General features: G+C 46.3%; 1 protein-coding gene across 23 annotated transcripts in view; it reads left to right on the forward strand.

Annotated features, from left to right (window-relative positions):
• Positions 1-26,740, forward strand: part of ZMYND8 (zinc finger MYND-type containing 8) — a 122,407-nt gene that overhangs the window by 54,546 nt on the left and 41,121 nt on the right. For 12 of the 23 annotated variants that reach the window (XM_066234211.1, XM_066234217.1, XM_066234213.1 and 9 more), the window contains 8 exons: positions 275-367; positions 1,953-2,040; positions 5,750-5,805; positions 8,633-8,710; positions 9,772-9,887; positions 12,601-12,678; positions 15,028-15,509; positions 25,210-25,350. In XM_066234211.1, coding sequence (XP_066090308.1) covers positions 275-367; positions 1,953-2,040; positions 5,750-5,805; positions 8,633-8,710; positions 9,772-9,887; positions 12,601-12,678; positions 15,028-15,509; positions 25,210-25,350 — 1,132 coding nt within the window. The remainder of the gene's footprint in view (positions 1-274; positions 368-1,952; positions 2,041-5,749; positions 5,806-8,632; positions 8,711-9,771; positions 9,888-12,600; positions 12,679-15,027; positions 15,510-25,209; positions 25,351-26,740) is intronic. The other 11 variants (XM_066234220.1, XM_066234229.1, XM_066234227.1 and 8 more) reach the window with 1 other exon arrangement.

Consider the following 26,740-nt stretch of genomic DNA (forward strand, 5'->3'; position numbering starts at 1 on the left):
CACCCTGTATTAGAGGACGCGACCTGTTGTTTGCATCTATCTCGAAAAGAAAACAAAACTAGAGCACAAGTGGGTCCATGATTATTGATAAACAGGCAGAATCAGAAGGGGAACTGATGTGGGGAGCTCCTCAAAGTCACGCTTTTGAAAACTTTAAGCACCACGTTGTCCGACGAGTTGTGCCCGTTTTGAAAGTGCTTGGTTGGCCTCGCTTCCTGGGCTTCCAGAGCTGTGATGGGTTTGTGTCCATGTGTGTACATCTTTTCTTTTATAGACAGACGCATTCCAGAAGCCTGTTCCCTTGGAACAGCATCCCGACTACGCAGAATACATCTTCCACCCCATGGACCTTTGTACATTGGAAAAGGTTGGCCTTCATCCGAGAACCTCACCGTCGTAGCCCACAGTTGTCGAGATGACCGAGGATCCTCCCTCATTATTTGTGCCCTGTCTCCAGTTAGATGGTTTCCCTACATTGCCTCCGCACCATTTTTATTGGGATGGAAGAACTTTTTATCTCCTAATTTCTTCTATGACAAGTCTTTCAAGGATTGCAGTGGAGTGTTGAAGTCCACTGATTAGCTCCAAGTATTACTTCTGCTCGTGATTCTAGTTCTTTATGTGAAAAAGTCATAGCTTCTAAGGATTAGTGATTTGATCCTGATCTTCCCTATCGGAGGTGCTAATGATTGCAGCAGGAGGGAGGAAGAGGAAATTAAATGTCTGGGAAACGTTCACATGGGCAATACATTTACGGTTTCATAGCATTTGACTCATTCTACCTACAAGGGTATGGCTTGAAAGCCCGAAGGTTGTTTTAAAAATTCATGCTGAGGCCTGACCTGTGGTGGCGCAGTGGGATAAAGCGTCGACCTGGAACACTGAGGTCGCCGGTTCGAAACCTTGGGCTTGCCTGGTCAAGGCACATATGGGAGTTGATGCTTCCTGCTCCTCCCCCTTCTCTCTCTCTCTCTCTCTCTCTGTCTCTCTCTCTCACTCCTCTCTCTCTAAAAAAAATCAATAAATAAAAATTAAAAAAAAAAAAATTCATGCTGAACTTCCATGTTGAAAATTACCCTTGCAACCCTTTAGATTATGCACAACATCCTGGTGCTGATTTTCAAATTATTCGCACCAAAATCTGGGGCAAGAAAGCATGGATAAGAAGAAAATACTACTTAGTGTTATTTGCACGGATGACCCCAAGCAGTAAATCCAACCTGCTTTTGGAAGCTGGCAGCTGTTTTTTTTAAAAAAAGATTTTATTTATTAATTTTAGAGGAGAAAGAGAGGAAGAAAGCCAGGAGAGAGGGAGGGGTGGGAAGCATCAATTTACAGTTGCTTCTCGTATTTGCCTTGACCAGGCAAGCCTGGGGTCTCGAACGGGCGACCTCAGCATTCCAGGTGGACACCCTATCCACTGTACCACCGCAGGCCAGGCAAGATGGCACCTACTCGCCTGGTATTCTAGAAAGAAGGCATTCAAAAAAGACGAGGTCGGGGGCGGGGGAAGATGGGGTCTGAGTTCTAGCTTCATAAATTCCAGCTGTGGAACTCTGGATACGTTCCTAAGCGTCCCCAGACCTTGGTGCCTGTCTAGAAAATGGGGGTGGTAATAACCGCTTCATTGACTTCTCAGTCACGAGGCTTATGGAAGGCTACTACAAATAATAATAAAATACACAAATCTGTGTAATGTCCTGGTTCATTGGACTAAGGAGCTGATTAAGGACAGCTGCTATAAAATGAGAAATTCAGGTTAGCGCAGTAAATTCAGCGAATGTATTCTTACAGAATTACAGATCTCAACTAGAATAGCATCTGGGGAAATGAGAAGCAGCATTAATTAATTTGGCAAATGACGGCTAAGAAAATTATGCGGGGGACGCAGGTGTTGGTGGCTGTGGCTTGTGTAGACTCACCGGTGACTCTGCTCTGGCTTCTCTGCCCAGAACGCTAAGAAGAAAATGTATGGCTGCACCGAAGCCTTCCTGGCCGATGCCAAGTGGATTTTGCACAACTGCATCATTTACAATGGGGGTGAGTGGCGTGGATAGCGCCTGGAAAAAGCGTGTGCTGTGTGTGTTGGCCTTTTTTTCCACTTTTCATTTAAAAAAAAAAACAACCAGGCTCTCTTTTCATGCATCAGGGCCGGTATCTCACAATATTTGTGTATAGATTGCTAACATTACTTAGTAGGGGCCAGTGTCTGTGTATTTTAAGTATGAGCGGACATCCTCACTGGCTGGTGGCTATGCAATGCTGTGGCCACCTGTCCTTTTTAAAGACTTGATTGTAATGGAGGAAGAATTACATATAATAAACTGCACAGATCTAACCTGTATATTCTACATGTTTGATATATATGTGACCACAACCTCAAATAAGATCTAGAACAGCGGTTCTTAACCTGTGGGTCGTGACCCCGGCGGGGTCGCCTAAAGCCATCGGAAAATACATAATGCATATCAGGTATTTACATTCCGAATCATAACTGTAGCAAAATTACAGTTATGAAGTAGCCACCAAAATTATTTTTTGGTTTGGGGTCACCGCAACATGAGGAACTGTATTGCGGGGTCACGGCATTAGAAAGGTTGAGAACCACGGATCTAGAACATTTTCATCCTATTATATTCCCCCTTTCCTCTTTTCCAGTAAATATGTTAACTATTGATTAGTTTTGCATATGCTAGAATTTCATGTAAATGGAGTCATAGAGCGTGCACTGCACTCTTGTGTCTGGCTGCTTTAATGCAGCATAATATATTTTGGGATTCATCCATTTTGTGTGTATCAGTGGTTCATTTCTTTTTATTGCTGAGTGTTGTTTAATCAACATACAATTTATCCATTCACCTTGTTGTTTGCTGATGGATATTTTTGTTTTCAGCTTTTGGCTGTTATGAACAAAGCTGCGGTGAACATTTTTTTTTTTTTTTTTTAAAGTTTTCCCATTGATTTGAGAGAACGTGAGAGAGAAAGGGAGGGGTGAGAAGGGAGAGGGAGAGAGAAAGAGATGAATCAACTGTGTGCATTTGTTGGTTGCTTTTCCTGTGTGCTCTGACTAGGGATTGAGTCCATGACCTTTCTGCCGGGATGATGCTCTGTCCACTGAGCCAGGCCAGGGCCAACTCTGAATATTCTTGTAGAAGTGTTTGTGTGGACATTTGTTTTTATTTCTCTTGGGTAAATACCTAGGAGTGGTATTGCTAGACCATTGATTAGGTTTGTATTTGATTTGCATTTGCCAAGTGGCTGTATCATTTTGTATTCCTAGCAGAGTATATATGAGTCTTAGTAGTTCCATATTCTTTGTTAACACTTGGTATTGTCTGTCTTTAATTTTAGCCATTTCTGAAGGTATGAAATATTTTATCATAACGGTTTTAATTTGCCTTTTTGCAGTGACTAATGGTATTGAATATCTTTTTATGTGCTCACTAAGTCATTTGTGTATCTTTTGGTAAAATACCTTTTAAAATCTTTTACTCCTTTAAAAAAATGGGGTTTTTGTGTTTCATTACTCAAGTGTAGGAGAGCTTTATGTTCTGGATAAAGTTTTGTCAGTTGTGTGTTCATGGATTTAGAGCAGTGGTCCCCAACCCCTGGGCTGCGGACTGGTACCGGTCCGTGGGCCATTTGGTACTGGTCTGCAGAGAAAGAATAAATAATTTACATTATTTCCATTTTATTTATATTTAAGTCTGAACGATGTTTTATTTTTAAAAAATGACTAGATTCCCTCTGTTACATCTGTCTAAGACTCACTCTTGACACTTGTCTCGGTCACGTGATACATTTATCCGTCCCACCCTAAAGGCCGGTCTGTGAAAATATTTTCTGACATTAAACTGGTCCGTGACCCAAAAAAGGTTGGGGACCACTGATTTAGAGGATTGAACCATCTGGACAGAGAAACCTCCTCCTGGCACCTTTCCAGTTGCCCCAGCTTCTCTCCCACAATCCTCTCTGTTTACCTTCTGGCCAGTAGATCTTTCAGTGTTCTGTCCCTCTTATCCCCAGGTCTTTCTGTCCCCTGATGGGACAGTCTTTAACTCTGTCTTGCTGGCTTTTTCTTATTCTTCAGTCTCATCTTCTCAGTCTTCTAAAGAGCTTTTCCTAGTGACCTAGTCCTAGAACACGTCACATACTATTGTTAGGGACTGTCACAGTACCTGTATTTCCCTGTGGCAGCATTTATTATACTTTCTGGATGATGCTGTCTTGGTTTCAGTTCCTCACCAGTATATAAGCTCTTTAAGTGCAGACTCCATGTCTTGTTCTCTGTATACCCTTGGGTCTAGCATAGACTTCTACGTAACCTTTAAGGAAAGGTGTACAAATGGGTATATGTTTTCTTTTTTTTTGTACTTTTCTGAAGCTAGAAACGTGGAGAGACAGTCAGACAGACTCCAGGATACGCCCGACCGGGATCCACCTGGCACGCGCACCAGGGGGCGTCTCTCTGCTCACCAGTGGGCCATGCTCTGCCCCTCCAGGGTGTCGCTCTGTTGCGACCAGAGCCACTCTAGTGCCTGGGGCAGAGGCCAAGGAGCCATCCCCAGCGCCCGGGCCATCCTTGCTCCAATGGAGCTTCGGCTGCGGGAGGGGAAGAGAGAGACAGAGAGGAAGGAGAGGGGGAGGGGTGGAGAAGCAGATGGGCCCTTCTCCTGTGTGCCCTGGCCGGGAATTGAACCCAGGACTTCTGCATGCCAGGCCGACGCTCTACCACTGAGCCAACTGGCCAGGGCCGGTATATGTTTTCTTAAAGCACACGTTTTGCATTGTAAGCTCAGTAGCAGGGTTGGAGTGCAGAGAGGAACGGGAGTCACTAGACATTTAGATTTGTGTAAAGATGGTAAGCTCAAACACATAAACTACTGAATGAGGACTGGTGGGAGAATAGCACCAGCCAGGGGGCAAGCATTGACCCCAACCCTAACTGTGGGTATAGCAGGAGACCTTGGAGAACAGGGCACTCCTGCCTGGACTGGCAGGGTGCCACTGGACACTTCATTGTTTGTTGGATACAGATTTATCAGATCAGAATTTTCAAGGCAAGCCAGAAATCTAGGGGTGTGTGTGTTTGTGTGTGTGTGTGAAATCTTTTGTCAAGAAATATTAAATTTCTGCTAATAAAGTAACATTTAAAGAAAGCCTGGCTTTCTGACCATCTTCTGGTTTAGTGCAAAGTTAAGGGATTTAGTGTTAGATCTGGGGCCGGATCTTTAACTAATTAACTAAGTGGGCTCATGTAAGTGATGACTCTTGAGCCGTGGCTTACTCATTAATGAAATGGAAATATTCCTATTTGCTTCCTATTATGGCTTCTTGAGGCGTTAACAAGAAAGTGTGTTTTGAAGCACTGGGTACACCAGAGTTGTTTAACTGAGTGTCTTCTTTCTCCCATACTCTTCTTGAGTTGGAATCTGGGTCAGTGGGTGGAGTAGTGCTCCTTCCCACTAACTTGAGCCTTTAAAATGTAAAAGCTTCTTTCACATATTTATCCACATATTGCTCAGTTTCAAAAAAGATGACATCAAAGCCCTGAAGTTCGGTTGACATTTATGGGAGAAGTTGCATCATTTGAACCGTTATTAGAAGCCAGAACCTTCTGGTGTTTAGCCTTTAAAGGCTTCATCCTGGGGGAAAGGGCAGGTTAAAAGATTGTTAAGTGGAAATAGAATCCCAAGGCTGGGTGTTCCAAGTTTTCATTTGAATTAATTCTATTTTCTTATTCCCCTAGGAAATCACAAATTGACGCAAATAGCAAAAGTAGTCATCAAAATCTGTGAGCATGAGGTATGTGTTTTCCCCTGTTGTGTTTTACACGCGGCCAGCAGTGAGGGTTGGGGAGGCTGAAGTTTCCATGTGCAGTATCTCCCAGTGGGTAGCGAGGGTGGGGTTAGAATTTGTTGAGACCCAGACAGCTCTCCCTCTTTTTAAGGAAAAGTAAAAGCGACATGGAGTCAATCCGTGATATGTTCTAGACTAGAGCACCCTTACTGTAGCCACCCATGATCTAAAGGAGATGGATGGAAATGACTGTCTGTTCTTGAGCTTTGAGTCATGGTCAAGCACTGGACATCCTGAATTTGCTTGGTTGCTTAGATAGAGTTCATAATTTCTTCACCCCACAGCCTGTGGCATCAAATCAGGTCCTTTTCGGTCTTCTTGCAGATGATGTTTGGTTTTTGACATTATTTGGGGAATGATCTTGACTTTTCTCAGAGAGCAGCTCAGGTGTCCAGCCGAGTCTGCCTCTCTTGTAAATACCAATAGGTGTGATGATGAAACGAACTTCCTGGGCTGTGCACCCTGAGGCTCAAGTAGTTGTGGGATGGGCTGGTGGCAGGAATGGTACGAAGAACGCTTTCTTTCTTAGATCCCTGTTATCAGAGTAAGAACCTGAGATGTGATGGTCATCACCCTGTCTGTGTATTTGATTGGTTCATTCGTTCATAAGGAAAACATTTGGATTTCTGAGGATATATATGTTCATGTCTACATATTTACATAGAGTTTTATAATTACCTATTTCACCTAGTTTGTGTGTTTTCCTAGGTAATTAGACACACAGAACAGAACAGAATTTCTTAATGGGTGTTCTGATGATTGCCTTGATAGAATTGTTAGAGATATACGTACCAGGTCTAAGGTGGTAAATGTGGCAGAAGTTTTAGATAGATATTTCCTGCTGTCTTTTGGGAAAAGCTGTAGCAACTTGCATGACAACCTGGAACGGATGGGCGTGGGTGGTAGTTTCTGTGTTCTTTCCAGTACTGGAAGTTCTAATCAGAAAAAAAAAAAATACTTGTACAGAAGTTTTCCCTTCAGTGTGATCAGTAGAAATGGTGATATCTCCTGTGATTTTGGTTTGTATTTCTTTGATGACAGGTCATCATGGACTGTTTTGGATACTGTTAATTAATTGGTGATTTAGAGATTTGGGTGGGCGAGTGGTTCAGTCCTTTTCCCCTTGGGGAATTATTTGTTTCCCTGGATTTGGGAGCTGAAACGTAGGCCTTTAATTGGTAGGTGCCCCAAGGTGGCAGTTTTTGAACCCAGATTCTCTGTCTGGCATTTTTTTTTTTTTAGATTTTATTTATTTTTATAGAGAGAGCAAGAAAGAAGAGGGGGAGGAGCAGGAAGCATCAACTCCCATATGTGCCTTGACCAGGCAAGCCTGGGGTTTCAAACAGGCAACCTCAGCATTCTAGATCTGATGCTTTATCCCCTGTGCCACCACAGGTCGGGCTGCCTGGCATTTTTGAATGTGTCTGTTGGCAGCACAGTACTGCTTTGTGGGCTCCAGAGCCAGGGATGTCTGGGACCTGTTGGTTACCGTTTTGTTCTACCCAGCGCCATTAGAATGGGAGTAGACTGGGTAGAAGGAGGTATTATATTCCAGCATTCAGTTTTCAGCTATACTTATAATTATGAAATTAATGAATAATTAATTGAATGCCTGCTATGTATTTGGCACCTTGCGTGATGCAGGAGATAAAAAGAAGTCTCATGGTGGGAAGAAGATATAGCAACTAACAGGGCAGTGGTGACGTGCATGGCCTTTGGAGCCCCACTGCTCGAGTTCAAGCCCTGGCCCTGCCACGTTGCTGTGGTGAGACCGTGGTCATGCTACTCGAGTCCTTCTAGGGACCTTGTTTTCTTTTTTTTTTTTTCCTGAAGTTGGAAACGGGGAGGCAGTCAGACACTCCCGCATGCACCCCACCGGGATCCACCTGGCATACCCACCAGGGGGCGATGCTCTGCCCATCTGGGGCTTCGTTCTGTTGCAACCAGAGCCATTCTAGTGCCTGAGGCAGAGGCCACATAGAGCCATCCCCAGCACCCAGGCCAACTTTGCTCCAATGGAGCCTTGGCTGCGGGAGGGGAAGAGAGAGACAGAGAGAAGGAGAGGGGGAGGGGTGGAGAAGCAGATGGGTGCTTCTCCTGTGTGCCCTGGCTGGGAATTGAACCCGGGACTCCTGCACGCCAGGCCAATGCTCTACCATTGAGCCAACCGGCCAGGGCCAAGTTGCTATTTTCTTCCTCTGGGAAATAGTGGAGTCTGAATTCAGACCCATGATGGGAACTGCCGGGCTCTTGGTTCTAAGACATGGTGGTACTTTAGGGGAATGTACTGTCTCAAGAGGGAGAGGGACAGCAAGGTGGTTGTGCTGACATTTTTGAGGCTGAAGAATTCTTTTTTTGTAGTGACTGCCTTATATATCATAAATCTCTGTTGCCACTCCTCCCGTTCCCCTGGTTGTGATAACCAAAAATGTCTCCAGACATTGCCACATATTTCTGGAGCTGTTAAATGGCCCTGATGAAGAACCACTGGTATAAGGGGAGGGACAAGATCAAATTGATGTTTCCAGAAGGCTCTGCAGACCTTCTAGGGGGAGTGAACCATAGTGGAGGCTGGGAGACATGTTCCCGAGAGAGACGATGGCAGCTTGGGCTGCGTGGGAAGTGTTGGGCACACTACAGGCAGTTAGTTCCCTGGAGTGTGACTTGGTTTAGCTAAGGTCATTTGCCAATACTGCCTTGCATTTCCTGAGGGCCTAGAAATAAATGTAAGGTCCCCGGGATGTCACATTCTAACTCCCTCTTTGCCTTACAGATGAATGAAATTGAAGTGTGTCCAGAGTGTTACTTAGCTGCTTGCCAAAAACGAGATAACTGGTTTTGTGAGCCTTGTGTAAGTTGGATTTTCTTTCCTTCCTTTTCTGAGCTCTGTGCCTGGATGACTGACTACCCAAGACCACTTTCTCTAGGTGGCTTGTTCGACCAAACTTTGCAGTTTTAAAATAATTGTTTTACCGATAAAGTTCTGGCAGAGGGAAAAAGTAATGCAGGTAGGAGAAACCTCTCCAGCTGTGTGTTCACGGGTCAGGGTAGCACGGTAGCTGGATTTATTAGCCCGGCAGACTGCAGGATTCTGAGTAAACGGAACTTCCTCTAGAGTATGGCGATTCGCCGGAGTCATGCAGATAATGACACGAGTGTTCAATGAGCGTGTCATTTACAAATCTATTTTAAGAGGTTTGGCAATACCTCCTTGGATGAAGTCCATGGCCTCTCCAAATATGGTGGCGGGGGGTGGGGGCTGGGGGAGAAAAACCACCCCTGCTTTCCCACGGTCTGCATTTTCCAAACTGGTGTTCTACAGAGGCAAGTGCAGTTTTGGAGTGGGCTGCTGGCGGGGGGTGGGGGGGGGGGCGGGGGGGAAGGTAGTTTATTGGGGGACAAGATTGGGCAGGCACAGTTGAGAATGAAAACAATAGTGGATGTCTCTTCCTGCCTTTGGAGAAGGACACCTCAGTTGTTACGGATTTGAGTAGCCCTCCATAAAGAATAAAAATGGCTAAAACTGCCCCTTATTACGTGCTAGACACAACGCACACTAATCCCCCAACATGGCAGAGGCTGTAAGTGGTCCTGTCTCTGTCGCCCAGAATGGTGGAGTCTCTTGCCCCTGGCCACCCGGGTAATGACCACACAATCAGGATTCCATTCCCGTTCTGTCAGTGCTCTCAGCTCTTGGCTTCACCACGTAACCCCTTTCCCATCTTCGCCCAGGCCTGCCGGCCGCACGCCTCGTCGGGAGACACACTCCCCGGGGAGAGGGTTTGAAATAGTTCGCTTGGAATTTGTGGCCTCTCCCACCTCTCCTTTGCTTTATCCTCAGACGCCTGGCTTTATGTGTGCACCTTGCTGTCGAATACATACAGACTCTGGGTTTTGTTTTTCTTTTCCTAGAGCAACCCACATCCTTTGGTCTGGGCAAAACTGAAGGGGTTCCCATTCTGGCCTGCAAAAGCTCTGAGGGATAAGGATGGGCAGGTTGATGCCCGTTTCTTTGGACAACATGACAGGTGGGAGTTAAAAACAGGCTACAAACGTGTCGCTTTCACTGAACCTTTGATACTCCTGTCAGTGGGGACGAGAAGGAGCGGCGGGTGCGGCTGTCCTTTTGTTGATTGTCACGATACCAACCGGTGATCTTGTAAGTTTCAGGATGCTGTCCTGTGCCGTGTTAAGCCTGATTAGCACCTGGGCTTAAGTTTTTTTCAGGTACATTAGGAAAGAATCTTGCTTTCCTGCGTGTTTTGGAGAAACCAGCACTGGGATAAGGTTCCATGGCGATTTTAAATGCTGTTCTCCCCCCCCTCCTTTTTAATTTTAATTTTATTTTATTTTTCTGGAGTAAATCAAAACTGCTGTGCAAATTGGTTTTTGAAATAATGCTTTCGGGGATCAGAAACCTTTCCCCAGATGACCAACCAGTAAATGGATCGCCTATCGTTGTGCTGGGTAGTCTGGTCCCTGTCCCCATCCCTGTCCCCACCCCCACCCCCTGCCCCGTTCCTGTTTCTCTGAAGTGAAAATGGGAAATTATAAAGGGCTGCTGTTTTGACAAGTGTGAGCCCTCCCCCCAGCCGTCCCCTTCCCTTTCCCTCGCTCACAGCCAAGTGAATTATTCCAGCGACTTAGCAGTTCTCCTTAGAGCACAGCCCCCGTGTGCTGGAGAACAATGGGTAGAGCGGGATGAGCCGCACTTCGTATCCAAGCTCTATGTTAGCCGGTTACGTTATGATTCAGTAAGGCAGAAAGCCCCGTGGAAGCCCCACTGAGCAGTTTGACAAAGTGTGCGAGTGTGTAGCGGAGACTATTTAAAAGACATAATACTAAATGTTACACACAGCCACAGACTATATAGAACCTACACTTGACAATTTTGAACAACACCGGAATCTGAAATACCGTTCCCCTTGTTAAGTTTTGCTTGTCATCTTGCCAATCCAAGGAAAGAGTGCATTCCAAAGTAATCTACAAAATCATTTACTAGGAATCCAGGCCGTCCAGTGTCAGGAGGCGGAATGGAAGTTAGCCGAGATGATCGTGGGTTTGATAGGAGGTATATTACCCTTTATTTGATTTTGACCTTTTTTTTTTTGTTTGAAATCTTGAAAAAAAAATTCCTTTATTTGTTCATTCAAAGAAATAGGTATTTGGTGCCTGTGTTGGGCCAGGCTGTGTGCTGGGTGCTGGGGCTTTAGGGTTAGGTAAGCAGATTACTGTCTCTGTCCCGTCAAAAGGCTCACGTCCTAGTGGGGAAGACAGATCATACACAAGTAAACGAAGCAAGCTCTGAGGTCTCAGGTTGGGAGGTAACGGTGGAACCCAGTGCAGACCTGGGTGGAGGGGCCCCAGAGAGCAGGGACTCAGGCCGGGAAGGGCCAAGGCCCATTGTGCTCAGGAAAAGCCAGGAGCACAGTGTGGTTTGAACAGGATGAGGGAGGAGGGCGTGATAAGACACTAGGTTCAGGGCTCGGGCAAGGCCTGGATCACATGGGCTGTTGTCAGGAGCCTGGCTTTTATCAGAAGAGTAGGAGGAATTGGTGGCAGGTTATACATCCTCCTGCCTCATTCTAGCATGCAGGGGCTAACTTTCTTGATTCGGGATTATTTTTATTCTATAATATAACCTAATACGGATAGTCTGAGGCAATAGGCCCAGGTGCACCCAGTGTTCCCAGACGCTTACTTTCTGGTTGTGCCTTTGGCTAAGGCACTCTGCATGGACCTCTTACTCTAACCTGACAGCCATTGAAGGGGGCTTAGGGGCATGAGCTTTGCTGGCTCTGTTTCCAGAGACTGTTTTCTCCCTACAGCTGGGCTCCTACGTTTGTGCAAAAGACTGCAGCACAAGTCTGATGTCCATGAGGTTTTGTTTTGCCTGCTTGGTGTCCTCTGCCCCTTTGCAGGGAATGTGCTGAGCTCTTGGGCTCATTCTGGGTGGTGGGCGTGCATTGGCCATGGTGTTACAGACACTCTCAGTGGTGGAGTGACGATATGTTGGCCTTGTAAAAATGTTTCAGTTGGCCTTGGGCAGGGAGTCCCTGACAGGGACGGAGGAATCCACTACTAAAAGGGTGAGCATCCCTCTGTTCTCAGAGATGTCCTTAAAGTGGATGAGGCCGGTCTGTCTACAGCTGCTCTGGGTCTAGACCCAGGAACACGACGGGCAGACTGCAGGGAGGCTGTAAGGTGGGGTTCCACACTGTCCCCTGAGCAGGGAGCTTTGCTTTGGGCTTGTAGAGCCAACACGTGAGCCTGGACAGGTGTCAGTGAAATAGGTCAAGACAGCAGGATAAAAAATATCACAGACGGTTACATGTTCGTGGTCAAGTTAACAAATATTGGAGCCTGAGAAGGCTCGTAGGCAAATCAAGGCGTGTTCTCAGGAGAGTAATCTCATGCCTTTTGTTCTTTGAAATATTTTGATTTTTGATTTTTTGGGGTTTTATTTCATAGACCACCCACAAGATTATATAAAAATACAGAACATATTATATTAAATTCCTGCAGAGCTGGCATTCACCGAGGGCCAACCATGCAGCAGGCACTGCTCTAAGTGCTTTTTGTAGAAGCTGCTTTTATACCCATTTTACTGATGAGAAACCTGAGGCCCAGAGGTAGCTCAGATGTGTGACTCCGCGGCCTCATGACATTGCCGCCCCCACAGGCTTTATATTGTTAAGCAAATCTAATTTTCCTTTAAATATTTCCTGGGCCTGCTTAAAGGAAAAGAAACACTCCCTTTCCTGAAATCACTTGCCAAGCAACTTCAGTGAAGGCACTTAAGAACCTGGGAAGAAACAGGTAAGGTCCTGATACCAGCGTGTGGGAAACACGGTCCCAGTGACCGTCCGTTTTACTGATGACAGCGCTGAGGCTGGCTCAGGGAAGGGGCATCGTTTGTCTGCCGCAGCCCTGGGGATCCTGCCTGCTCCTCAGATCTGTCCTGTCTGATCTAGACTCTTAGAGCCCATCCAGTGGTAACACGCGGGGTCTAGGTCATTCGTGTGGCTGCAGATGGGTTCCTCAGGTCTCAGCAGCCAGACAGCAGCCGGTTGGAATGGTTGAGAAGCTGGTAACTTCCAGCGCTCTGAGAGAGCAGACACCGTTAGGGTGTCTAGTTTTAGTTTGTGTCACAATCCAGTGTCACTGAGCGTTGCAGACAAGACAGCCTGTGCCCTGAATTCTGCTCCATGCACATGCTTTGTTTTTCCTGGGTTGCTTTTTCTTTCTTTTTTTCTTTCTTCTTTTCCAAGTGAGAGGAGGGAAGATAGACTCCCCCATGTGCCCCTACCAGCATCTACCTGGCAACCCGTCTGGGGCCGATGCTCTGCCCATCTGGAGCCATGCTTGCAACTGAGCTATTTTTAGTGTCTGAGCGGAGGCTTCTCATCGCCTGGGGCCTATGTGCTCGATCCAATCCATGGCTGCAGGAGAGAGAGAGAGAGAGAGAGAGAGAGAGAGAGAGAGCTCGAGAAGGGGGAGGGGAGGGGAGGGGGAGGGTTGGGTTGGGTTGGGTATAGAAGCAGATGGTCACTTCTCCTTTGTGCCTGAATGGTAATCGAGCCTGGGACATCCACATGCCAGGCTGATGCTCTAACACTGAGCCAACAGGCCAGGGCCACTTTTTCATTTAAAAATAGGAATGAGATGCCTACTGTTAAAATTTGGGTAAAACGTAATGTTAAAAAGTTCCTCTTTTGTTTCTCTTGGAAACCTTTGAAGCCGCGACAGCATTGGGTTCAGAGTCCTGTGTGGGCACTTCCGATAGCACTGGTGTAGATGGAGCTTGCATTAGACGGGCCGTGGGCTTAAGTCCTCACAGTTCACTCTGCTTCCTGCACTTTGCCACCAGGCTTGAGTTTATGGTCTGTGACATGCAAAAGGCCTCCTTGGGAAGCTCACTCCCCCCAGATTCCCAGCTGCAAGCTGGGGTGAGGTGAGGGGGTGATACGTGATCAAGTTCTATCGCAGGTGTTTCTGTATTAGCTCTGCCTTCCCCAGAGCACGGGAATTGAGTGCCCATCACCTGCCTGTAGTTACTCGGGTCACTGATTGCAGAAAAGCAGCCCACGCTCTCCTGGCATCTCCGCAGAGCACACGGGGGCGGGGGGTGGGGTGGGTATTGAAGGAAGGAAGATGGGGACCAGCCTGGGAAGTGGAGGGCGCATTCCCGAAGGCCATGGGCTGTGTCCTCATTATTTTCCATGTGAATTATCTCACATTCAAAACCCGCGCTCCTCCTCTTAGGGTTTTGGCTTTCCAACGTGTCATCCTCGTCCTGTGGAGAACCTCCATTTTCAAAGGGAAAGCTTTTTATTGTTTGAGTGCAAAAGAGAGAGATTGGGGAATAATTTTCTCGTGGGAGGTGTGGTCTAAAATACGGTGACAGTTTTCTTATTCTCTACCAACCCAAAGCCAAAGGGGAGTTGTTGTTATTATTTTTTTTAATGGACTAAAATGACTTAAATCTTTTGAGCCTTTTATGTTTTGGCGAAGTTTGTGTTCACGTTCAGTCCTGATGACAGAACATGCTTGTTTAGTGGGTCGTTTATTAACCATTCAAAGCAAGTCATTTTAAAAAAATGGAATATATATATTTAAGAATCTTGGCACGCATTCTAGACGCATTCGGGTTGCGTTAAGGGAAAAAGAGTTCTGAAAACAACCTGAATGCTCATCAGCTGATGAGTTGGCTAAGGGGAATGTGGTATGTGTACCCAGTGGAACACCATTCAGTCTTAAAAAGTATGCCACAGCGTGGCTGGGGTGGAGGACATGCGGAGTGACATGAGCCAGTCATGTTAAGGACAACTGCGGCATGGTTCCATTTATGTGAGGAATCTAAAGTAGTTTCATAGAATCGGTGGAATGGGGGTTGTCAGGCACTAGGGGAGGGCAAATGGGGAATTAATTAGTCAACGGGGTTGAAAGTTGCAGGTCAACAAGGTGAACACGTTCTAGAGGTCTGCTTGCTGTCTAGCCTTGTGCTATCTAGTTCTGTGTTGTACCCTTACACATTTGTTAAGAGGGCAGGACTCAATGTCAACTGTTCTTACCACAATGAAATAAATTAAAAAAAAAAAAAGTTAAAAATACATCTTGGAAATGACCATCGTCGACTTAAACTCTCTTTCTCTTTTGCCCTCCTAGGGCCTGGGTTCCAATAAATAATTGCTACCTCATGTCTAAAGAAATTCCTTTTTCTGTGAAAAAGACTAAAAGCATCTTCAACAGTGCAATGCAGGAGATGGAGGTTTACGTGGAGAACATTCGCAGGAAGTTCGGGGTTTTTAATTACTCTCCGTTCAGGACACCCTACACGCCCAACAGCCAGTACCAAATGCTGCTGGACCCCAGCAACCCCAGCGCTGGTGCCGCCAAGATCGACAAGCAGGAGAAGGTCAAGCTCAACTTTGACATGACGGCGTCCCCCAAGATCCTGATGAGCAAGCCCATGCTGAGCGGGGGCACCGGCCGCAGGATCTCCTTGTCAGACATGCCTCGCTCCCCCATGAGTACAAACTCTTCGGTGCACACGGGCTCCGACGTGGAGCAGGACCCCGAGAAGAAGGCCATGTCAAGCCATTTCAGTGCCAGTGAGGAGTCCATGGACTTCCTGGACAAGAGCACAGGTCAGCCCCGGTGGGAGAGGGGGGAGGAGGCCGCTGGGACTTGGGCTGTCTGTGGACACCACACCTGGCGGGCCTAAGCTGGCTTGTGTCACAGAGTCAGTGAGAGCTTCTCAGGGTGTTTCACTCACTGGAGCACAGCTTACATTTTAAATGAGTAACACAGCTGGATTCTTGCTGTTAGGGACCAAAGAATGACAACAGTGTTGCCAACGGGCCATCTTGTAGGTCATTGCTGAAAGTGGGCAGAGATAGGGAGAAATCCTTCAGTTTTTTTTCTTTCTCAAGAATTTTATTTTAATTGAAACATTTTTCTATCAAAACCACGCAATTACACCATTTAATGCTGGAATATCAGAGAACCATGCAAGATAAACAATACTCTTTCCTCAAGTGCTGTCTCATTCCTTAATGGTCACCTTATTTAACAGTTGTCATGCATTAAAAAATTTTTTTTAATTTATGTATAGATTGTTTTAGAGAGAGTCAGAGAGGGACAGATAAGACAGGAAGGGAGAGATGAGAAGCATCGATTCTTCATTGAGGCTCCTTAGTTGTTCATTGATTGCTTTCTCATATGTGCCTTGACGGGAGTGGGGGGGCTACAGCAGAGCGAGTGACCCCTTGCTCGAGCCAATGACCTTGGGCTTCAAGCCAGCGACCATGGGGTCATGTCTATGATGCCATGCTCAAGCCAGCGACCCTGCACTCAAGCTTTTGAGCCCGTGCTCAAGCCGGCGACTTCGGTAGTTTCTAACCAGGGTCCTTCGCGTCCTAGTCTGACGCTCTATCCACTGTGCCACCGCCTGGTCCGGCCATTGGTTGATTTTTATATGTGCCCTGACTGAGGATTGAACTCCTAACCTTGGTGTATTGGGACAACGCTCTAACTAACCAACAGACCTACCCAGCTAAGGCTGGTTTTCAGATACTTATTTTAAAAAAAAATTTTAAATTTTTACTTTTTTTCTGAAGTGAGAAGCGGGGTGGGGTGGGGGGAGGTGGAGGTGGGGGAAGACAGACAGACTTCTGCATGCACCTGACCAGGATCTGTTTTCAGATCTTAACATTCTTCCAGAGACCCAGGAAGTCTGCCTTTATTACATAATTTTTATGTAAAATCACTAATTGTTAAATGTCAACTCAACATATCTTAAGAGTATTTTCCAGAGTGAATAAAACTCATCTACAGGTTGGACCATGGGTGTTGGACTTCCTACCCAAGTTTTAATGTTGGTATTAGATTTCCTGCCCAAGCGTTAACCTTGGATAGCTTTTCCCACTCTCTTTTTCCTCCTTCCCTCCCCTCCTTTTCTCCTTTCCATGACAACGCTAAGGAGCAGGTTCCATTCTTCAAGAGACCACAGAAGAGCCCAGAAGATAAAAAAATAAGAACTTAGTTGGGAACTCAATTCAACCCATTTTGGTTGTGTTGTTTCTTGGTTCTGGTTGGTTGGTTATTTTCAGGTATTGCCTGTAGCTGTTCCACAAATGGCTAGAGACGGAGCAGAGAGAGAGTTAAGGACCAGCGACTTTTGGCTCTTGAAAATAAAGGCTGCCATCTCTCTTTCTTCAGTTCCGATCATAGCTGTGAGGTCCTAGGTACTCAGATGGGTTTTAGAGCTTTGTTCTAAGAGGACGTCACTTGTGTTGACACAGTTTCAGAAAAAACTTCCCTCCTGCCCTCTGGTGTCTGACCAGAGTCCTTAGAAGCTACTTTGTATTCCATCGCACGATTTCATGTAAGCCCAATTAACAGAACATGGTGCACGATCACACAGGCTCCCCAGCCTGTTGGTTCCCACGGAATGCACGCTTTTGAGAAACTGTTTTAACTTCGGCAGCCATCCTGGGAATCACCGTCACCTCGGCTTCCATTGCCATGGTTTTTGCCACATCCAAGTGCTGCCTATTTTATCACAGTCAGAAATATAAACCTCCAATTTTGCTTCCTCCTACGCTAAATAAAATGTATATATAAGCTCTGACCAGAGTCCTTAAAAGCTACTTTGTGTTTAAATTGTTGTTGTAGTTTTCCCTACAGCACAGGAACTGACTAATGTGAATGTCATATAATTTGTTTCATGAATTGTAAATCCTTTTGATTTTGTTTTCCCCCCAACCTTTTAAAAATGGTAAAGTAAATAACCGTCTTAGCTTGCAGGCTGAAGAAATATGGGTAACATGCTAGATTTGTCCCATGGGTTGGGTTGCCAGCCTCTAGTATAGGCTAAGAGAAACTGAGTCCGTCTCCCGTTTCACAGAAGGTCCGGTGAGGTCCTGGGAAGAGGGTAGGGAGGGGCCGAGGTACCTACCAGCAAGTCCTGAATCCAGACCCTGGTTCTTTTTACTGCATTCTACTGCCCTCTGCTGTTTGCAGAGATAATAATATTCATTGGAAGAAGGGGATATTTATTGAAATGATCTCACAATAAGACGGTGGTTTATCCAAAACTGTGGTTTTTTTTTTTTGTTTTTTTTTCATTTTTCTGAAGCTGGAAACAGGGAGAGACAGTCAGACAGACTCCCGCATGCGCCCGACCGGGATCCACCCGGCACGCCCACCGGGGGCAACGCTCTGCCCACCAGGGGGCGATGCTCTGCCCATCCTGGGCGTCGCCATGTTGCGACCAGAGCCACTCTAGCGCCTGAGGCAGAGGCCACAGAGCCATCCCCAGCGCCCGGGCCATCTTTGCTCCAATGGAGCCTTGGCTGCAGGAGGGGAAGAGAGAGACAGAGAGGGAAAGCGCGGCGGAGGGGTGGAGAAGCAAATGGGCGCTTCTCCTGTGTGCCCTGGCCGGGAATCGAACCCGGGTCCTCCGCACGCTAGGCCGACCAAAACTGTTTAAAAAAAAAAAAAAGATTGCCTTAGGAACAGAAAAGCCATATTAGTTACAGCAATGAAAAATTTGTAACCAGCAACATAAAATCGAAATATGTTATTAAATAAAATGTTTATGAGTTTAGATACGCTTCTATGGGTGGTGAAGTGGGATTGAGACACTCAGAAGCATGTGTCTATAATCCTTGGAAGTGGAGTTAGCTTTCTGAGGAGCACGTTGCTCAGCCAGAAGCCTCTCACGCGTGGTGTCCTGGAATATTAATGGTCAGAGTGATTTATATTCTCAGCGATTTTTCTGCTTCCCCCTTTATCTAGGTCTCTTGGCCAGAATTGATGCCTTCTTCAATATTTGCTTGTGGGATCCCAATTTAAGTCATTAATATATATTAAGGTCAGAGTCCTGGGCCTGGCTGTCACCACCGTGTGAACTAATTGGCCTTTGGTCTTATAGCTCCATTTGAATGACTGCTTAGGGAGAAGGGAAACTGTTTTCATAAACTCCCTTTTTATTGTGAAATCAATATGTATTTGTCATAAAATAATTGTTATTTACAAAGACTAAGGGCGCAGATTATACCACCTCCTGCAGTCAGTCCTTTGATTCCAGCGTGTAGAGAGTTTTCCACGTTGGTATATAAGTCATACAATTAAGTTGAAAACTCTCACTTCCACAGGTCACGCAGGTATGGAAGTGAGCGAGGCTGGGAAGTGGTAGGGACTGGGGTGAACTAAGGCAGAACTGCACCCCTTACCATGACTGATTACATGTGCACATGGGCGCTTGTGTGTATAACACTTCCCAAAGCAATGCCGACCTACTATCCGACACATGAGGCTCTGAGCTATGCCTTTTTTCTAAAGGGCAGTGGGGCCTTTTCTTCCTCCTGGTTGTAGCCAAGTGGGAACGGGGGCTCAGTGTTTCCAAATTTCTGGTTGTTCAAGAGAAGCCTCAATTATTATTATTATTATTATTATTTTTACAGAGACAGAGAGAGAGGGATAGGCAGGGACAGACAGGAACGGAGAGACATGAGAGGCATCAGTCATCAGTTTTTCGTGCGACACCTTAGTTGTTCATTGATTGCTTTCTCATATGTGCCTTGACTGTGGGCCTTCAGCAGACCGAGTAAGTCCTTGCTGAAGCTGGTGAGCTTTGCTCAAACCAGATGAGTCTGTGCTCAAGCTGGTGACCTCGGGGTCTCGAACCTGGGTCCTCCATACCCCAGTCCACTGCACCACCGCCTGGTCAGGCTACCCTGACTTTTATTAAAAAACAAACAAACAAAAAACAGGAAATGATACGCTACATCAAATGCATCTGTGAACTATGTGCTTGATTCGTGGATCACCTGTATGCAATGTTTGGACTATTTAGAGTTTTGTTTTTTAAATTTTAACTTAACCTTGTGTTCTGAATATATTTTCATGTTAGGAGGTAACCCAGCGTTTCTGTCTCATCACAGACCATCCAGTGATGTACCTGTGCGTGCCACCACGGCTTGTGTAAGGTGCAGCGCTTTGGACATAGAAGCTGTTTTCAGGGTTTGATAAGTAGAGGACATTTAGCATGACTCGGTCTCCCCTTCACCTTCAGAGGGCTGGGGTGCAGGGGAGGGAAGGGACATTTTTTTCTAATTTCATCCTAAGATTCCTGTTTCATGTAGTCAGAACAGCATTTAGCACAGGCTCGCATTCTGTAAATGTAGATCATAAGCGATGTGTCTTAGCCCACACTTGTGAATTGGACATCAAAGTATGAAATCTTATTAAATTATTGGTGACTTCAAAGGCTATTAGTTCTTCCTTTGGGCAAGATTTATGGTGTTATAAAAGGATTGGCATCCGTTTCAAAGCTTAATTGAAACAAGCATTTCCCAGTGTCCTTTTTGCTTTTGAAATTGTCTCAAGTGAATTAAAACGAGATTCCTCAGCCTTGGCACTGTTGACATTTGGGGCCAGATAACACTATTGTGGGGGCTGTCCTGTGCACTAGAACAGCACCGCTGGCCTACTAGGTACTGGTAGCACGCCCAGTTCACAATTATGACAGCCAGAAACGTCTCCAGACGTCATCGCATATCCCCCGGAGGACACAGCCATCCCTCCAGTCCCCACTGAGAACTATTGATTTAATGTCCAAGGCTTTTGAATTTCAGCTGTGAACAGGATTCTGATTGCCTCCCATGTATCTTTGAAGCTCTTATTTGCATTTAATTTGTGCCTCATTTTTTTTCTTCTTGAACATAAAACATTCGTTTTAAAATTTAATGTTATAGAATTAATGGCCCGTCATTCTACCCTAAGAGGTGACGACTATTAAGAATTGGCTGTTCCTTCCAATTTTTTAATGTAAATAATCACATTGATGATGATAAATTTTTTTCTTTTTTGTGGCGGAATGGGATCATGCTAAGCTTTTTGCCTCTTAGCTTCGCAGTGTTTCTTGGCTTTCTTTCTGTGTTAGTGTGCATAGTTCTCATTGTCAGGAGTATATAGATCATATGTAAATATGACAGGTGATGGGAGTGTGATGGAATTTTGAGAGACATGACTTGGGGAAGAAACCTGGTTTTGTGAGGTAATATGAATGCAAATATTTTAAATGGACGCGTTGATTCACTCCCTTCCTTCCAAGATTTTGTTTATTGATTTTTAGAGAGAGAGAAAGAGAAGAAGGGGAGGATTGGGAACCATCAACTTGTAGTAGTATGTATGTGCTTTGACTAGGCAAACACAGGGTTTGGAACTGGTGACCTCAGCATTCCAGGTTGACACTCCGTCCACTGCCCCACAATAGGTCAGGCCTGATTTGTTTTCTTTTCTTTTCTTTTTTGTATTTTTCTGAAGCTGGAAATGGGGAGAGACAGTCAGACAGACTCCCGCACGCACCTGACCGGGATACACCTGGCACGCCCACCAGGGGCGATGCTCTGCCCACCAGGGGGCGATGCTCTGCCCATCCTGGGCATCCCTATGTTGCGACCAGAGCCACTCTAGCGCCTGAGGCAGAGGCCACAGAGCCATCCCCAGCGCCCGGGCCATCTTTGCTCCAATGGAGCCTTAGCTGCGGGAGGGGAAGAGAGAGACAGAGAGGAAGGAGAGGGGGAGGGGTGGAGAAGCAGATGGGCGCCTCTCCTGTGTGCCCTGGCTGGGAATTGAACCCGGGACTTCTGCACGCCAAGCCGACGCTTTACCACTGAGCCAACTGGCCAGGGCCTGATTTGTGTTCTTAATGTCGTTTTTATATATGATACATATATGTCCTTGCTAATTTTCTCACCCCTAATGCTGTAGGCATTTTGGCCAGCTGAGTATTCTCCACATTTCTCTAGATGGCCACATAAAAGCCGGAATAAAGGTTTTTTAAGATCATACCTATTGAACCTCGCTGGAGTCATATAATTACAGAATTCTTTTTTGTTGTTTTTTCTTTTTCTTTTTCTTTTTTTTTTTTCATTTTTCCCGAAGCTGGAAACGGGGAGGCAGTCAGACAGACTCCTGCATGCGCCCGACCGGGATCCACCTGGCATGCCCACCAGGGGGCGATGTTCTGCCCCTCTGGGGCGTCGCTCTGTTGCATCCAGAGCCATTCTAGTGCCTGAGGCAGAGGCTACAGAGCCATCCCCAGCGCCCGGGTCATCTTTGCTCCAATGGAGCCTTGGCTGCGGGAGGGGAAGAGAGAGACAGAGAGGAAGGAGAGGGGGAGGGGTGGAGAAGCAGATGGGCGCTTCTCCTGTGTGCCCTGGCCAGGAATCGAACCCCGGACTCCTGTACGCCAGGCCGACGCTCTACCGCTGAGCCAACCGGCCAGGGCCAATTACAGAATTATTTATGTACATTTTTCTATGTTAACATACATTTTTGTACCCATTTTAAAGATTTTAAAGGTCCTTCACTTGCAGCATGCATCAGAATGGCATTCTTTCTTATGACCCAGTAACATCTCATTTCTTAGGGTCACAGTTTGTTTTTTGTTGGACATTGGGGTTGTTTCTACCTTTGGGCTATTGCGAATAGTGCTGCTCTGAACCTTTGTGTACAAGGATTTGTTTGAGTGCCTGTTTTCAGTTCTTTGGGGTATATACCTAGAAGTGGACCTTCATGAGGTTTTTAAAAAGTATTGTATATCTGTTTGTGTACTGCGTGCATGTCTCTGCTGTATACTGAAGTGTAGGAGCTTTTCACCCTTTAAGAACCACTTCTTGCCCTCTGAGAGCCACACTGCCCCCGTTGAATGCATGGACTAGAGAGATAGCAGCAGAGGTGGGGATCAGTGGAGAGATCTGGGGTATATTTTGGAAGTGGTGTGCATAGGCCTTGCTGAAAAGTTGGGTAAGTTGAGGCAGGAGGATTGAACAACCTGGTGAGTGGCTGTCACATTAACTGATAGGGGTCGAGGCAGGGCCAAGGTCTGTCACAAATCGGGTAGGTGGGGCATGTGGCACTCAGGGGTGGGCATGGGCCATGGCTTCCTCAGGACTTACTCCTGGTGTGGGTCCTGTGGGTTGCTAGGTGACTGAGGTGCTGCCCCTCTCAGTGACAGGAAACAGTGTGGTTCTAGAGGCCCATGAGGGTTGCCCTGCCCTCTGCTGGCCGGGAGGGGCGTGAGCCAGACCTGTCTCCACGCAAACCGTTATCCTTGCCATATCCAAGAACTATGTTTAAAAAAAACAAAAGAAAACAAAAAAAAAACAATTTAAAAAGCATGTTTCTTAAACCTCAGTACTGAAATTTTATTAACAAAGGAAACTATATGTGAAATTAAAAGCTTGTATCAGTTGCTTGTTTATTTTGATCACACACACATACATACACACACACAGAATTATAAAGATAATTACTTTGCCTGTGTTGTTACTAAAATCTTCTGCGGGACCACAGCTGGGGCAGGCAGGGCTCTGTTAGGCCGCCTTCTGGCCTCTCCTTTTTACTTTTTTAACAATCTGTTAAGCAGGGAACCATGGACTCACTTGGCTGAGGGCTCTTGGGACAGTACCTTTGCATGTATTTTTAAAAGAATTTATTTTTATTGATTTTAGAAAGAGAGAGGGAAAGGTCAGTTTGTTGTTCTACGTTTTTATGCACTCATTGGTTGATTCTTGTCTGTGCCCTGACCAGGCTCGAACCCACACCTTAGTATCTTAGGACAGTGCTATGACCAGTTGAGCTACCTGGCCAGGGCCTGCATGTTTCTTTGTTCTTGTTCCCTTTAGGGTTAGGCTTCCTTGTCAAAGTTCCCTGAAATCCTCAGCAGTGCTTGATAGTGTGCTAAGTTAGACCCTCTCTGCTAGGCCTACTTGTTAGTTTCAGAGACTACAGTTAGATAAGCGTGGTCTTCTGGAGTCCTCACGGGTAGTACATTATACCGATCTTTTCAGCCACACAGATCCCTTGGAAATAGGTAGAACATAAATGAATGAATTAGTTAAAACACAAACAAAAAACAAACAAACACCCAAACATCCTAACACTAAACGTTTTGTTGGAAATATTTAAACTCTTTTAAAATGCCCTTATGTTTCTTTGTGTTTCTTTGTGTAACAAGCACTTCAGCGCTGCGTGTTACTGTACTAGTGGCTAGTCAGTAATAATAACAGCCCTCAGTTGAGGACGGGATTCCTCTTTGCCGCTGTCAGGAAAGGAGATTCAGAGACATCGCGTAACTTACCCAAGATCACACAGCAAGTCAGCAGCCGAGCTGAGATTTGCGCCTGGTCTGGCTTTTATTCCGTGCTTGAATCTACTTCTCTCGGTGCCTAGAGTCTTCCCCACTCTGTTACATTAGACAGAGTGTGGGTGGGTCCAGACACCAGAGATGAGGTTACCTCGGGTATATTGAGTAGCCCAGCTGCTGTACAAGTTTAACCTATCGAATCCTCACCCTGAGAATCCCTATTTGGCAGGTGAGGAAACCGAGGTAAGCGCCCACCCCAGTGTCTGAGAGCCTGTGACGTCCCCATGATGTCTTGATGCCTAATACCTTTGCCGTCTGCAGCGGTCTCTGAAGGACCGATCACCTCCAAGTCTGTTTCCTGTGCATCTGAGGGGAGCTGGCAGTGTGTTGCCTGTCGCACATTGAGTAGCAGGACAGTCCCAGTGATGTCCAGGGAAAGGGTGTGAGGGTCTCCAGGAGGCTCCAGTTGGCCCGTCTGAGCCACCTCCTTTTGTTAAATGGTTTGGTTTCTGTCTTTCCTGTACCCAGTGGATGAGGGTCCAGGAAACAGGATATAAGGTAGTTTTAAGGCATTTTTAAAAGCTTTGGGCATAGGTACGACTCTCCAGCTTCCTGTCAAAGTTTGAAACAGTGAAAAGGAGATAATTTATCAGCGTCCCCTCACTGGGACTGAATTCAGCTTCCTTCAGCCTTTCAGAAGCTTTGAAACGGGAATCCCAAGCTCTCCTGAGGGGTCAAGTTGGCCCCCGGCAGGTGCAGGAGCTGTGGGAACCGGCCCCTGTGTCTCCCACAGCGAGAGGCATGCCATTGACACTCCTGGCTCTGGTCTCTGCATCTGGACTGTGGTGGGGGCTGGTTTAATCGCTATTTATTTTGAGATTTACACCCGTGAATGGGCCAAACCAATTTCAGTGGCAGCTTAGCCGATTTGTCTTAGAGCTTTGTGTTTAATAGAATAACTGGGAGGCCTCCTTCCTTTGTGGCTTTAACGGTTTAACATTGGGTAAAAGCCCTTTGCTTTGAAATAAATGGCCAGCCCTGCCCGCTCCACCCCATCGGTGGTGCTCTGGTGACCTGTTGAAATCAGATACAATTTCTCTGCTCTCCCCCACCCATCACGGAAGACAAGTTTTATGTGTTTATTGTTTTGTAAATCTGCCTTTTAACAAGTGCCATACTTTTTTCAGCATCACCGGCCTCCATGAAGACGGGACAAGCAGGGAGTTTATCTGGCAGCCCGAAACCTTTCTCTCCTCAAGTGTCCGCGCCAATCACAGTGAAAACGGACAAGACGTCCACCACCGGAAGCATCCTGAACCTTAACCTGGGTCAGTTAGAATTTTGGAAGTCTCTTTGTGTGGCAGTGATGAATATTTTTGCAAGTTTGTGATGCCCTCTTATGTGCGTGGTTCTTGAACTCTGAACTCTTTGAGAGAACTATTTAAAAGCTACAGTGGATGACTGTGAAGACAGATCAATAAAAGGAACAAGTAAGAGGTTTCCTAGGACTTGTTAACATGCAAAGCTGTTTTATCTTGGGCACTTCAGGCCAGTGCCAACAGCCTTACTTGCCCTTGACCATAGTGACACAGTTCTCATATATGTAAAGGTGTATGCGTGTGTGTGTGTGTGTGTATTATATGTTTGTGTGTATATCCACTATTAGGAATCAGTATTTTCCTTTTCTGTGTGCAGTATATTCTGATATAATGTGTCCTCAATTCTCTCCTATTTTTTTTTTTTAAATACTACCTTTGGCCAAAGTCTTCAGCAAAAATTGGCACTAGAAATGTTAACTACCTTATTTTATGAAGTTATTATTGTATTGATACATTCCACCATGGTTCCCAGTTTTTATTGAGCATCTATGTATTATATAATGCTTTAGGCATGGGGCAGAGTATGGTGAGCAAGGGCCCCGCTCTCGTGGAGCATGGGTTCTAGAGGGACAGAGGATAATCAGGGTCGACAAACAGGACAGGTCATGCCACAAGGTGAGAGTGTGAATGTGACAGAGAGAGGTGGGTGGGGTGGGGCTAGGGAGAAGGGGCAGTGGTTCACTAGGTGGAAGGGTTAGGGAAGGGCCTGTTTGAGTGGAGAGTTGCATGACAGGAAAAACCAGCCATGCCAGGACCAGGAGGAAGAACATTCTAGAAGAAACAAGACATTTACAGGCCCTAGGGTAAGGATGAACTTCGTGTGTCATAGGCGTGGCAAGGAGGCCCAGGTAGTTGGTTATGTTCCAGTGGGGAGGGAGAGGGGGAGGGGGGGGAGTCAGAGAGCACAGGGGCCTTGAGGATCCTGGTTGGAGCAGTGGAGGGAGGTGAGCTGGCTTTAGAAGGACCTCTTGGCTGCTGGGTGGAGACTGGCCCTTGTCCGCCATTCCCAAACAGGGGCAGCTCCTCCCTCCACCCGGGAGACACTTGCAGTGTCAGGAGACATTTCTGTCAGCACAGCTGGGGGGTGGGAGGTGCCGCACGCATCCAGTGGACAGATCAGGGGTGCTGGCGAACACCCCGCAGTGCTCAGACCAGGCCCCCGCTGCCAGCAGTCCCTGGGTTGTGCCAGGAACTGTGCTGATAGATTTATTTATTTTTTATTTTATTTTTTTATTTATTCATTTTAGAGAAGAGAGAGAGAGAAAGAAGGGGGAGGAGTAGGAATCATCAACTCCCATATGTGCCATAACCAGGCAAGCCCAGGGTTTGTTTTTTTTTT

The sequence above is a fragment of the Saccopteryx bilineata genome, chromosome 6 (genome assembly GCF_036850765.1).
Source record: "Saccopteryx bilineata isolate mSacBil1 chromosome 6, mSacBil1_pri_phased_curated, whole genome shotgun sequence".
Lineage (NCBI taxonomy): Eukaryota > Metazoa > Chordata > Mammalia > Chiroptera > Emballonuridae > Saccopteryx > Saccopteryx bilineata.